The sequence below is a fragment of the Alosa alosa genome, chromosome 5, assembly GCF_017589495.1.
Source record: "Alosa alosa isolate M-15738 ecotype Scorff River chromosome 5, AALO_Geno_1.1, whole genome shotgun sequence".
NCBI lineage: Eukaryota > Metazoa > Chordata > Actinopteri > Clupeiformes > Clupeidae > Alosa > Alosa alosa.
Genome location: NC_063193.1, coordinates 25,621,633 through 25,634,974, shown reverse-complemented (window position 1 = coordinate 25,634,974; position 13,342 = coordinate 25,621,633). Strand labels below are relative to the sequence as shown.

Genomic DNA, 13,342 nt, shown 5'->3' with positions numbered 1-13,342 from the left:
TGAATCTAGAGGTACTTGCTTACTCGCAACAATCTTGACATGCCTGTGTGTTGCTACGACGTTGCTACGTAACTATACTCTTAAAACGAATGTATTGAAAATAACACAACTTCAGTTGTTTTTAACACAGTGTACAGTCAATGTGTTGAAACAAATGTGTTGAAAATGTCACAACTTGTTGTTTTTCTAACACATCTCTATGACCAGATAGGAACAACACAGTTTGTGTTGTTTCTAACAAATTTGTTTTAGAGTGTACAAGGTATGCCTGAGTCCAAGCCCTATCTTTGATATAACAACCTTTAATCTCACCTCACAGGGTCACAGAAGTCAATATTATTGAAAGCATTATAGACCCTTTCAACAATAAAAACAAAAACAATGCTTGAACGTTCTATTTGGGCCCCAATCTACTTCCTCTGCATTAAGATAACATATGGAATGTTAAAAAGGAAGTGTTGTGGGGCCAACTATGATGCTGATAATGGAACTCTCTTGAAAGGGTCCATATGTGGACAAATGGACTCTAGTCGTCCTGTCTGTGACTCAGGTCACGCAATAGGATAGCGCTACAACTCATGAGTCCCATGCATTTTCCCACCAGCGGAGCTAGTTGGCTAGTTGATCAAACTTTTGCCAACTTAAAGGGAAACTTGGCAGGATTTCCCCCTCTGCTGGAGAAATTGTGCATTATGCTATTTCAAACTGTGGGAAAAGGTAACGATAAAGCACATGGATTTGTTTACAAGCTAGTGAACTGTTAGCATAAGTTTGGCAGAACGATGTGGATGTTACAAGGTAAGAAACACGATTTAAAACGAGTTTCTTGTTTCTCACTTCTCTTTCCGGGACGGTACTCTCAATGTTGCAAGGTTGGTTTTCCGCCTGGGGACGATAGGGGCAGCGGGAATAGTCACCATTTTCACCGAAACAGGTAATTTAACCATCCAAATGATTTCTAAACGGGTTTATTACGTTGAAATAGTTGCCAAGTTCTCCTTTAAAAAAAAAGCTTAACTCGAGTCCCAGGGAATTCACGCGGAACCATCGCAACTCTGTCATCATTATGTGAAGCCCGCCCACCGACTCTATACACGATGTGATTGGCCTGATCGAAGTTTGATTTTTCCAGCTCGCAAGCCAACGGAGAGTTGCTAGACTACCCTGGCTGCAAATTACATTTCCTGCTGCTACATTTCCTGGTGCGTCCAGATTTCTAGGCTACCGGACCACACCTTAGGTCGTTAATTGCCACACCCCTGAGCGCATTGCTCAATAAAAGAGACGGGCATGGCAAAAAACTTGAGTAGGAATACGCTTTGCATCGTGATGAGAATACGCTATGCGTCGCGCTTTTGAGCATCTTGATAGAGCCCTCACTGTTTACCTAAAGTACTAAATCATGTCATCACTGAAATTATAATAAGCAAGAAAGGGCTTTGGATTATATTTAGCTATCATTCACAGCAGGGTACATCTCTGTATTTGGGGGTAAAAAAAGTGCAGTAGAAGAGGGGTTTAGTAGATTAAGTGGCAAGGGCTACATAAGAAAGGTGGGGGAGGATTGGGATTGGGGGGGGGCACCAACAAGGAGCACCCAAGAGCAACAGGGGCAGGAAAAAACTCCCTGGGCAGATCCACGGCTCAAGGGGCTTACCAGGGTCTTGGTATGTGTTGAGATGACCTGAGGAGATGGAAATTATGCTGTGTGTATAGAGGACAATTTGCAATGTATTATAATTTGGAGGGTGGGTGTAACATGGATATTGAGGATATGTGTTCTTCCTGATGGAAATAATGTGCACCAGCCAAGCAGAGTACTGAACTGCCAGGGGTCTTGGTGTGTGTTGGGGGATGACAAGGGAGATGGGATAGTGTGCTGTGTATGGGAGGACAGTGTGCAATATGTGTGTTGGGCTTTCCTCATGAGACAATGTGCTGTGTATTGGGGGGGGGGGGGGCGCAGTGTGCTGTAAGTATATTGAGGATGTGTGTTGGAGAAGCTTCCTGATGAAATAATGTGCTGTGTATGTAGGGGAGAGGGGGGGCAGTGTACTGCAAGTAGGACTTACTATCACAAGGGACTTACTATTACAAGCAGAGTACTGTATGTATGATGTATGTGAGTGATGACAGTGAAGATGTGTGTGTGGGCGGGTGGGGGCAGTGTGCTGTAAGTATGTAGAGGATGTGTGTTGGAGAAGATCCTGAAGACAATGTGCTGTGTCTGTAGGGAGGGGGGGCAGTGTGCAGCAATGTATGTGAGGTGATGACAGTGATGATGTAAGTGTGTGTGTGTTGGGGATGGGGGTGGGGGGGGGGGGAGCAGAAAGCAGAAAGGCTAGGCAATCAAGGACATGGGTAGATAGATGGAGGAGAAATCAAAAATTATAAATTAAAAGTTCTATGGAGATGTGCAAAAGTTGGAGAAAGTCAGATTTGTGTGTGTGTGTGTGTGTGTGTTTTGACATGTGATGAAATAAGAAAATAAATAAAAGGTCTGTAGCATAGGGAGATGGATGTAAAAGTGCTAAAAGTCATGTAGGTGTGTGTGTGTGTGTGGGGGGGGTCATGAGTGCTGAGGAGTGAATGAGTGCAAAGTCAGTTTAGTGTCAGTTCAAAGTCAAAGTCAAAGTCAAAGTCAGCTTTATTGTCAATTTCTTCACATGTTCCAGACATACAAAGAGATGAAATTCGTTTCTATCCCACGGTGAAGACAAGACATATTTTACCAATTTTAAGTCCACAGACAAACATAACATTCAAGTAAAACAAAAAAAAGTAAGTAAATAAGTAAATAAGAGGGCACATATAATAAGAAAAAATAAAAGCAGCAAAATTTTGTTGAAATTGTGCATAGACAGTCAATAAAAACTAGTGCAAAGTCAGGCCAATAAGAGGCTTGGGTAGTTCTGTTTGACCTGAGTAATGAAGAAAGTGGCATAGTGGTGCAAGTTATGTAAGAGCAGCAGAGGTGTTGTGTTTTCAGGACAACAACACCAAGTTGTAAAGATGTACAAGTGTGCAAGTGTTCAAGATTGTGCAAAGTGGAGTAGTGCAGGAGGCCATTGTGGGTCCAATGTCCAGGATGTTATGTAGCTGAGGGTGGAGGGGAGGAGGAGAGAGTTCAGCATCCTTACAGCTTGGTGTATGAAGCTGTTGGTGAGTCTGGTAGTGCGGGGGCGCGGAGGCTTCTGTACCTCTTCCCAGAGGGCAGTAGATCAAACAGATTGTGAGCGGGGTGACTTGCACCACTCACAATTTTGGTCGCATATGCCCGGGTGAGGTGGGTGGTGTAAATGTCCTTCAGGGAGGGGAGTGAAGCACCAATGATCCTTCCAGCTGTGTTCACTATGCGCTGCAGGGCTTTCCTGTTGTATTCAGTGCAGCTTCGCCCACACAGCGATACAGCTGGGAGAGGATGCTCTCAATGGTGCCCTCGGTAGAATGTGGTCATGATGGCTGGTGGAGCACTTGCTCGCCTGAGTTTCATAGGAAGTACAGGCGCTGAGCTCTCTTAAGCCAGTGATGCAGTGTTGGTGGTCCAGGAGAGGTCTTCGCTGATGTGCACCCCAGGAATTTGGTGCTGCTCGCTCTCTCCACCACAGCACCGTCGATGGTCAGTGGCAGGTGTTGGGTGTGACCTCTCGGAAGTCAACAACAATCTCTTTGGTCTTGCTGGCGTTCAGCAGGAGGTTGTTGTCCCTGCACCACGTGGTCAGATGGTGGAGCCTCCAACCTGTATTTAGTCAAATGCCGCCCTTGGTGATGAGACCCACCAGAGTTGTGTCGTCCAGCAAATTTCACTATGTGATTGTTGCTGTAGGTTGCAGTGCAGTCATCGTCAGCAGGGTGAAGAGCAGCGGACTGAGCACGCAGCCAGGGGGCCCCTGTGCTCAGTGTGATGCTGCTTGAGGTATTGTTGCCATTTTTACTACTTGGGGCCTCTGACAGAGGAAGTCCAGTAGCCAGTTGCAGAGGTAGGTACTGAGTCCCAGTTTGTCGAAGTTTGCAGATGAGTTGTTGTGGTATTATGGTGTTGAATGCAGAACTGAAGTCTATAAACAGCAATCTCACATATGAGTCTCTTTTTCCAGGTGGGTGAGGGCTGGGTGGGGGGGGCAGAGCAGATTGCATCCTCTGTAGACCGCTTGGCTCGGTATGCAAACTGGAAGGGGTCCAGGGTGGGGGGAGAATGGCTTTGATATGTGACATGACAAGCCGCTCAAAGCACTTCATGATGATGGGTGTCAGTGCCACAGGGCGGCAGTCATTGAAGCAGGATGGAGCAGTTTTCTTGGCACAGGTATGATGGTGGCAGCTTTGAAACATGATGGGGCGATGGCTTGCTTCAGGGAAGTGTTAAAGATGTCTGTGAAGACATCCTTAAGCTCCCCGCGCAGTCCTTCAGCGCCGCGACCTGGGATGTTGTCTGGACCTGTTGCCTTACGGGTGTTGATAGCAGCAAGTGTCCTCTTCACGCTGTCGGCAGAGGCACAGGGGCTGCTCATGTAGAGAGGATGGGTCTTCTGTGGGCAGGTGCTGTTTTGTGCTTCAAAGCGAGCAAAGAAGCGGTTCAGGTTGTTGAGCAGAGGGATGTTGCTCTCACAGCTCTGTGGGCTGGGCTTGTAGTCCGTGAGGGCCTGAATGCCCTGCCATAGGCTTTGTGAGTTCCTGCTGTCTTTGAAGTGGGTGGTTATCTTGTGAGTGTATTCCTTTTTTGCTTCCTTGATGCCACGGGACAGGTTGGCTCTGGCTGTTTTTCATGCCAGCTTCATCCCCAGCTCTGTAGGCTTTGTCTCTGGCCCTCAGCAGCCTGAGGACATCCCCTGTCAGCCATGGCTTCCAGTTAGCCCAGTGATGATGTCTTTTGTGTGGGTCACATCATCGATGCACTTGGTGATGTAAGAGGTTACAGTGTCTGTATACTCCTCTATGTCTGTCGGTTGTTGTAAGTGGCTGCCTGCTTAAACATTTCCCAGTCTGTTGTGTCAAAGCAGTCTTGAAGAGCATCGGAGGCTCCCTCAGGCCACACTTTTACCTGCTTACGAACCCGGTTTGTTGGCTTTTTTACCCTTTGTCTGTATGCGGGCATTAGCATAACAGTGATATGGTCTGAAAGTCCAATGTGGGGAGGGGTGGCTTTGTATGCTCCTTTGTGTGTAGTGTAGACCAGGTCCAGGATGTTATCTCCTCTTGTTGGAAAATCAACATGCTGGTGTAGCTTTGGAAGTACAGTTTTGAGATCAGCATGGTTAAAATCTCCAGTGAAGATGGTGAAACCGTCTGGGTGTGCCGTCTGTTGTTCACTGACAGCCTGGTACAGTTCACTAAGAGCAGCGTTCTTATCGCTGTTGTTGTTGGTAAGTAGGGATGTATACTGCGACTAGCAGAATGCAGTAATTTCCTTGGCAGGTAAAAGGGCGACACTTTATGATCATAAACTCTGCCAGTGGTGAGCAGTGTTTGCATACTACTACAGTGTCGGCACCATTAGGCGTCCGCGGATGTAAACACAGATTCCTCCTCCTCGTGATTTACCTCCCTTTACAATGGCCCCTGTCTGCTCGATAGCATGCTAGCTGCTCAGTTGTACAGCAGAGTCCCGAATGTTGTCATTTAACCAAGTCTCAGTGAAGGCGAGCACACAGCAGTTACTTACTGTCGGTTCGTTGATCTCAGCAGTGGTATGTGATCCATTTTGTTGTCCAGTGATCGTACATTTGCCAGGAGAATGGATGGTATGGCTGGGCGAGTTGGGCTGGCCGCTAGCCTGGCCGGGGCGCCCTCAGCGCTTGCCCCTCTTCTGCTTCCTCGCACACCGCTTCCGGCAGCTTTCTTTCGGGAGGAGTAGCAGAAGCCCGAGTCGGTGTTGTTGCAGGCGGGTAGTCGAGGAGTTCCTTTAAGCGTCTCTGTTGCAAAGTCCAGAGCGGCTGCAAAACTTGCTTTTGCAGATGTCAATTAAAACTGCCTGCTGTACTTGTAGATGCGGCGTGGTAAGACAAAGGCGAACCGCGTAAAACTTTCGGACAAACACTTTTAAGCGAACAAAACACCGTCATGCGGTTGGGACAGAGAGGTAAGCTGCGTGTGTATGCAGCGCGCTCGCGTGTATGCAGGCCCGCCATCTTGGATCAGTTCTTGGTCAGTTCAGGGTTGGGGAATGTTTGAGAGTGCTGAGGAGTGAATGTGTGCAAAGTCAGTATAGTGTGAGTTCAGAGTTTGGATGGCCTTGGGATAAAAACTTCTGCTGAGTCTCTGGCTTTGTGACTACATAGGCGTCTTCTTGATTTCAGCGGTAGGAATAATCCATTGTTAGGATGAGAAGAGTCCTTCAGAATCTTTTGGGCTCTTAGGAGTACTCTTCTGGAATAAATATCTTGTAGAGCAGGGAGTTGAGTTCTTATAGGACGTTCAGCTGAGCGCACTACTCTCTGTGGAGTTCCCATACCAGGTGATGATGCTACCAGTTAGAACACTCTCAACCGCTGAAGTGTAGAAGGCCTTCATGATGGATGTAGAAACTTTGAATTTCCTTAGCTGACGAAGGGAGTAGAGTCGTTGTCTGGACTTCTTCAGATCATATTGAGTGTTAACAGTCCATGTTAAGTGTTACACAAGCTATTCAGTATAGCCAGTACCAGATCAGAAACACAGTTTCTACAATACAGTGTTACATTACTATACATTACTGTGTGCTCAGACATTCAATGCACCACCTGTGTTTTGTTGTCGACTGCACAGCACCTGCAGTGCACCTGTCCAGGCCATAGGTGCATCTGTCACCTGCACATCTCGTCAGGTGTCGGGGGAGAGGTTTGCACAGATATTGCACAGATACTGTACTGGCTACCATTCCACTAGGGAGTTGTCTTGCTCGTTGCTCAGAAACTTCATAATAAAACGAATACCTCTTTTAATAACTTTTGGTGATCCTGCAGTTGAGTGCCGAGATGATGGTGAGTTTTGGAGCCGTGGAGGAAGAGGAGGAGCTTCCTGACTGTGTTGAGGGAGAGAACGGACTCGTTCTAACTGACCTGGGACGGATGCAAGTGAGTCTGGCGTGTCTGGGAGTAGGCCTACGCTAGCCTGGCTGACACCAGATGAATTCTCAATCGATTACGACCTAATCAACTTTTTGATTTCTAAGGGACCATAACCAGAGGTTAAATGCAACTGAAGTTGGTAGATTAAACTCTTAGTGGAAATTTCTGGTGAATACTTCCGTGTCAGCAAATATTTTAAAAGACAATTCTTAATTTGTTTTAAATAAAAAAAAATACACATCTATGTTATTTAATACTGACACAGTCAATGCAGCCATTGTGTGTGTACACTAGTGCCTTCTCAGACTTCTGTCTGTTATCGAATAAAGCCCACTGCATAGACTAATGATTGCGTTGTTTCATTATAAACAGACCAAGCATTTCAATATGAACTGTTCCTTACACTTTAGTAGATGTATATTGTGACAGATTGTTGTCCTCTATTCTGTGCTTCAAATGGGCCTTCTTATGTATCCTACAGATTATTAACGAAGTGCGCAGGGTCAGGGTGCAGTATGGAGGAGACCCTGACCTTCAGCCTGTCAGAAGCTATGAGAGCACTCTTCTGGTGAAGCTTATGGCCTGGATTACCTCACATATCAACAAACAGGTGAGAAGTCTACATGTAGGCCTACCAATTTACAAGGTTTAAGAAGTAATTCACAGGCCTTCTCTTAGTCCTTGGTTAAAGTTGTGTAATCTGTAATCAATCCTCATCAAAAACATTTTGCCAGAATCAAAGTATCCCTTTAACACTCAATATAACATTATCCTACACCCTCACTGCCATTGTCCATTTTATTTTGGAAAAACTCCATAATACCCTGCCTTTTCTCTCAATGCCAATAAATAAAATCATTGTTCATGTTCATGCGGGATCAAAATGACCAGACCCACTCAGAGCACATCAAATAAGATTTTAAAGGGATATTCCACCATTTGGGGAATTACACTCATTTTCCACCTCCCCTTGAGTTAAACAATTGATTTTTACCTTTCTTCAGTTCATCCAGCCATTCTTTGAGTCTGGCGATACCACTTTTAGCTCTAGCCTAGCATAGATCATTGAATCGGATTAGACCATTAGCATCTCGCCTGCTACCATCACGTTTAAAAATGACTTAAAAAAGATTTACGGTAATTTTCCTATTTAAAACTTGTCTCCTCTCAAGTTAGAAGGTGTACTGGTTAGCGCTTCGGACTTGTAACCGGAGGGTTGCCGGTTCGAGCCCCGACTAGTAGGCACAGCTGAAGTGCCCTTGAGCAAGGCACCCAACCCCTCACTGCTCCCCGAGCGCCGCTGTTGTTGCAGGCAGCTCACTGCGCTGGGATTAGTGTGCTTTACCTCACTGTGTGTTCACTGTGTGCTGAGTGTGTTTCACTAATTCACGGATTGGGATAAATGCAGAGACCAAATTTCCCTCATATACTTATACTTACATATATAAGACCAACCGAAAATGAAATGTGGCGATTTTCTAGGCTGACTTGACATGAAACTATACTCTCATTCCAGCGTAATAAACCATGGAGGCAGCAGCACAATGATATCATGCAGCACTTGAAAATAGTCCCCGTAGGCTAACTTCCAGTAACAAGGTTGAGCTGCAGCAGACAAATTGGTTAGTGACTGGATTATTATTACGCCTGAATGAGAGTATAGCTCCATGTCAAATCAGCCTAGAAAATCGCCACATTTCATTTTCCATTGGTCAACAGAGTTCATGGGCCTACACTTGTCTTTGGTCTGTGGGTCATGGTGGTTTAATTGATAACTTTGATCACCTCTGGGAACATCTGTCTTTTTATGGCAAAAATGGGATCCACCCAAGTGTTCTGCGTACACAAATACTGGAAACATACAACGGTAGAACTTTATAATAACTATATTATTGCCATTGGCAACTATACCTCAGTGATGATCCAGTAAAGGTGAAAAATCCACACACTCAGATCTGTGCAATAGTTTTTTTTTTTTTTTTTTTTTTTTTTTTTTTCAAATCTGCAAGCTTTCGGTCATAGACCTTCCACAGGCAGAGTAGTTCACACAGGTGTAGTGGTACAAAATACATCAGCATGAGTTCTCATGAAAGCCAAAAGAAAAGACCACATCAATCCTATACTTAAATCCCTGTACTGGCTTCCAGTAACTGAGTTGATTGCATAGTTCTGCTGCTTGTCTATGAATCTCTAAATTCAGTTCAGCTCTGGAAAGAACTTCCTAAAGAGAAAAGTGCTACAAGTTTAAAGAGTAAGGACCAAACTATTTACCATTTTACCAAAGGTTTAAAGCACACTGAATTGCCTTTGTGGACGGAATGTATTATATAAATAAGATTGCTTTACCTTGCCTTGTCATTCTACTAGTTTGGGAGCCAGATGGTGGTCCTGTGTTCACGGCAAGACCTGGTGGGTAGCATTTGTCGACACCTGTTACTCTGCCCGCTTGACGAAAGCGAAAGGATCCAGAAGAGCCTAGTGGCGGTGAGGCCGCGTCAAGTGCAGCGACAGCATCAGCAGGTGCCACGCGTCAGCCTGCGTGTGTTGGCCAGCTACCGCACGCTACTCTCCCTGCTGCTGGTGTACGTCCTGGGCTGTGCGCTCTGCTCGAACCCCCTGCTCCTCTGCGGCCTGGTGGTGATGCTGCTGACTGTGCTGGATCCCCTGAGTCCCAGATTGTCCCGCTGGAGCAGGAAGTACAAACACGTGCTCCAGGTGGTGCCACGACTGACTACGGGTTTGATACTGGTGCGTCAACCTCGCAATCGTGTGGCAAGAGGAGAATCATTTCAAATGAGGGAAGCAACAATGAACAAAGAACATTATTTTGTTTTAGATAAATAAAATAATTCGCCGCTAGCGAAGCTAGTGAAGCGCTCATATAGGGATTGTCAACGTTTTTTTTTTTTCGCCGTCATCTACTTCCTGAATTTTTGGTCAACGATACCCGGGACACCGAACCACCGGGGCACATGAAATTTGGTGGGTATGTAGCCCCACTAGACTTTTACGGAAAAATTTCGTTTCGCCCCCGGGGGCAACTCAACCCGTGGGTCTATCACTAGGTGGCAGTCTCGCTGATCACTTCCCGGAAAGTTTACACAAGTAACAGGCAACACTTCATATTTCATGAAAGACGTTATATCTCCATTTCTAGAAAAAAACAGCGATTTTGATGAAAACTAGCCACTGTTTAGCTTGGGATTTCTCAGGAACAGAGGTAGAAAACACGGTTTGCACCCCCGAGAGCTTAAAGTCTCACCTTTTAAGCGAGCCATTGTGTGTGTTCATAGCTATAACACAGAATATGCTGTGGCTGTACAAAAATCATCAACAATGGTCTAGATTGCTGGCACTCTAGGACAAAGCTCGAAAACAGCTTGGCATTCAATGAGTTAAGCCGCGTTCATCTCTGCAGACCTGCTGGGACTTTTTTACTTTTTTTTTTGGCAAATGCAACATTACAGTGTATACTCATCCAGTGGTGTTCCAATACATGTATTATATAATTAACTTGCTATTTGTGTCTTACTGGATTGAAATAAACTTAAAAGATGTGTTCACTACCATGCATCGCAAGGTAAATGTGTCCCTCTGATTCTTTAACAATCTAACAATCACTTTCCGGTGGCGCTTTTCGGGCGTGAGTGCCGACGCTGTAAACCTTGTCGTTTCTTTGTTTTATTTGTTGCGAGCATGAGTGATTGTCTAACCTGTCTGCGAAAATAAACCCCTTACACATGCTTCTTTCGCTTGTATCAAGGAAGCAGGCACAAAATTGTTGTCGGAAGGCCTGCTTGCAAGCCAGATCGACCCGACGCAGTGGATGAGCCATGAAGCCTCTTGTACCTGTTCTACTGCTGCTTCTGCTGGTGGCGAGCGAACTCCTTTGCAAGAATTTGCTGCCACAAACTTCTCCCGATAGCAACAATCCGGGCCTACAGTATGTCTACTCGAGGGAACTCCTGCTGTCTTTCAGGCACAATGGCGCCATGGCTCCGAACCACCTGCCGGAGGAGGTCAGGAGGAAGATGGGTGCTGATCGACAACAGGCGAAAAAGAGGCAGACGCGGGTGAGTTAGGCTGCGACTCCGACGCAGGGGTAACAAACCGCCGCTTCCTTCCATCATACTGAGCAACGTCAGATCCCTGTGTAACAAAATGGACGAGTTAGGCCTACGGCTGGTCAGCTGTCACTGCTACGAGTACGAGGCAAGTTTAATGGTTTTAACCGAGTCATGGCTAAGGAAGGATATACCGGACTCTCTACTGGAAGGCTTCAGCTGTGTGCGGGCGGACAGGGAGGCATCATCAGGAAAGAAGAGAGGTGGGGGTATTTGTATATTTGTAAAAGACAGTTGGTGCAGTCAAATCTCGATAAGAGAGACTGAGTGTGATCCAGACATAGAGCTACTCTGTTTATCGTTACGCCCATTCCATTTACCTAGAGAATTTGGCAATGTTGCATGTAATGCAAGTTGTCTGGCGGACTGTGTGCACAACCAACTCCAACGCACTCCGGGGGCACCTGTTTTTATCCTTGGGGATTTTAACCACTGTCGCTTGGAACAATCACTACCAGGATTTTACTAGTATGTCAAATGCGGCAGGAGACACAGTAAAGTCCTGGACAAATGCTATGGAAACATAAAAGAGGCCTATAAAGCCAAAACACTGCCCCCCCTCTCGAACTCGGATCATGCCACTGTTCACCTTAGGCCCACCTATAAAACGGCACTGAAATCCTCCAAACCTCTGGAAAAAACATTGCTTCAGTGGACTGAGAGTAGCATTGAGACTTTAAAAGGATGCTTTTTATGTACTTTTATGTACGAACTGGGACATCTTTTTAAGTCAGGACCTGAATGAGGCAACTGATGTAATTACGGACTACATACATTTTTGTGTGGACAATATTATCCCTAAAAAACATGTTTTGCACTTTCCAAATAATAAGCCATACATCACACAAGATATTAAAGCTTGTATAAATAAAAAGATGGCATTTAAAGGAATAAGCCACCCCTAGGTGAAATTGGGTCACTCCCCGCAGTCCCTAGAGTTGGATGAGTGAGCCAAAGCATTTTATAGCCGACCCAGCCATTGTCCTAATCTAGAAACGGCCCGGTTAGCTTTAGTTTAGCGTAGTCGCTGTAATCCGGAGATGCCAGCTAGCATGTCGTTGCAAAAGTGCATCAAATAACTCAAGATTTTTTATAATTATTTCTCGTAACCTGTACATTCACATCGAGTACAAATATCAATGCAAATTAAAACGAAGGGATTTACTAGACCAATTTAGATTTGGAACTATTTTCGGGCATAGCACCGGCAAAGCACCGCTGCCAGGCGCAAAGACATCACGCAGCATCTGTAAACCCTCAGCTTCCGGCAATACACCAGCGTGACTAATCAAGTTCTCTGCTACTAGGCTGACACTGACAGGTGGGCTTTCTCTAAGAGTTCTAATGGCGATGAACAGGGCTTGAAAACGAAATTATTTTTCAAACGTTCCGTTCCGAACGGTTCAGGTAGGCCTATGTTTAAAGTTTTCGTTCTTGCATGCGTTCCGCCACCAACATATCGGTCCTGAACCGGTTCGGAACACAAAATATTGTTCGTTCTTAAAGTTCCGGCAGTGTTTGGCTGCCCTATCAAGTCTATTTTTGTGGACTTTACCTTAGAATAGACATACTCATTATTTCCCCTTGATTTAGCCTATACCGTAGCTATGCCCAAAAATAATAAATCACAGGCGGCATCCAAAAACATTCAGATGGGCTATCCATCCCATAGCCTACAGACTTACTGTAGGCCTAACCTATGCCTATAAATAATTTCTCATCAAAAATATTTCTGGATACGTGCTAAACTCCTTACCTGGTTGTAGCCTAAGTTTTATCCATATGGAGATCTTCAAAGGCTTGCGCTATAATTCCAACCCTGTTTATAAACGAACCTGTCTGTTGCTGACAAGGCCTATCTCAAATTTCCTGTTTAACTCTTCTACATAGAATAGGCTATAATTGCGCAAACATTTCAAATCCCGACTTTAAAACGACAAGGAGTGGACAGGCAAAATAGGCTATTACGCATAGGCTACAAACAATTTCCAAATCAGTTTCAGTAGCCTACGCTACGAGCTGGCCTAAGATCCGAAGTGGCAGACGGATAGGTTACATTACAACAGCAAGACAAAATATACACATTTGGACCAAAGGTCCATTTATTCGTTTTTTTTTTTTTTCAAACTGCAGAAATCTAATTATTAGGCTGTTCGCCTACAGTAGTTGGCT

At 45.3% G+C, this 13,342-nt stretch overlaps 1 protein-coding gene across 1 annotated transcript in view; it reads left to right on the top strand.

Annotated features, from left to right (window-relative positions):
• The window catches only part of LOC125294887 (sphingomyelin phosphodiesterase 4-like), a 63,468-nt gene extending 53,540 nt beyond the window's left edge, over positions 1–9,928 (top strand). The window contains exons 16-18 of the mRNA XM_048243935.1: positions 6,942–7,052; positions 7,528–7,656; positions 9,414–9,928. Of these exons, the coding sequence (XP_048099892.1) occupies positions 6,942–7,052; positions 7,528–7,656; positions 9,414–9,890 (717 nt within the window). The 3' untranslated portion in view covers positions 9,891–9,928. The remainder of the gene's footprint in view (positions 1–6,941; positions 7,053–7,527; positions 7,657–9,413) is intronic.
• The last annotated feature ends 3,414 nt before the right edge of the window (positions 9,929–13,342 follow it).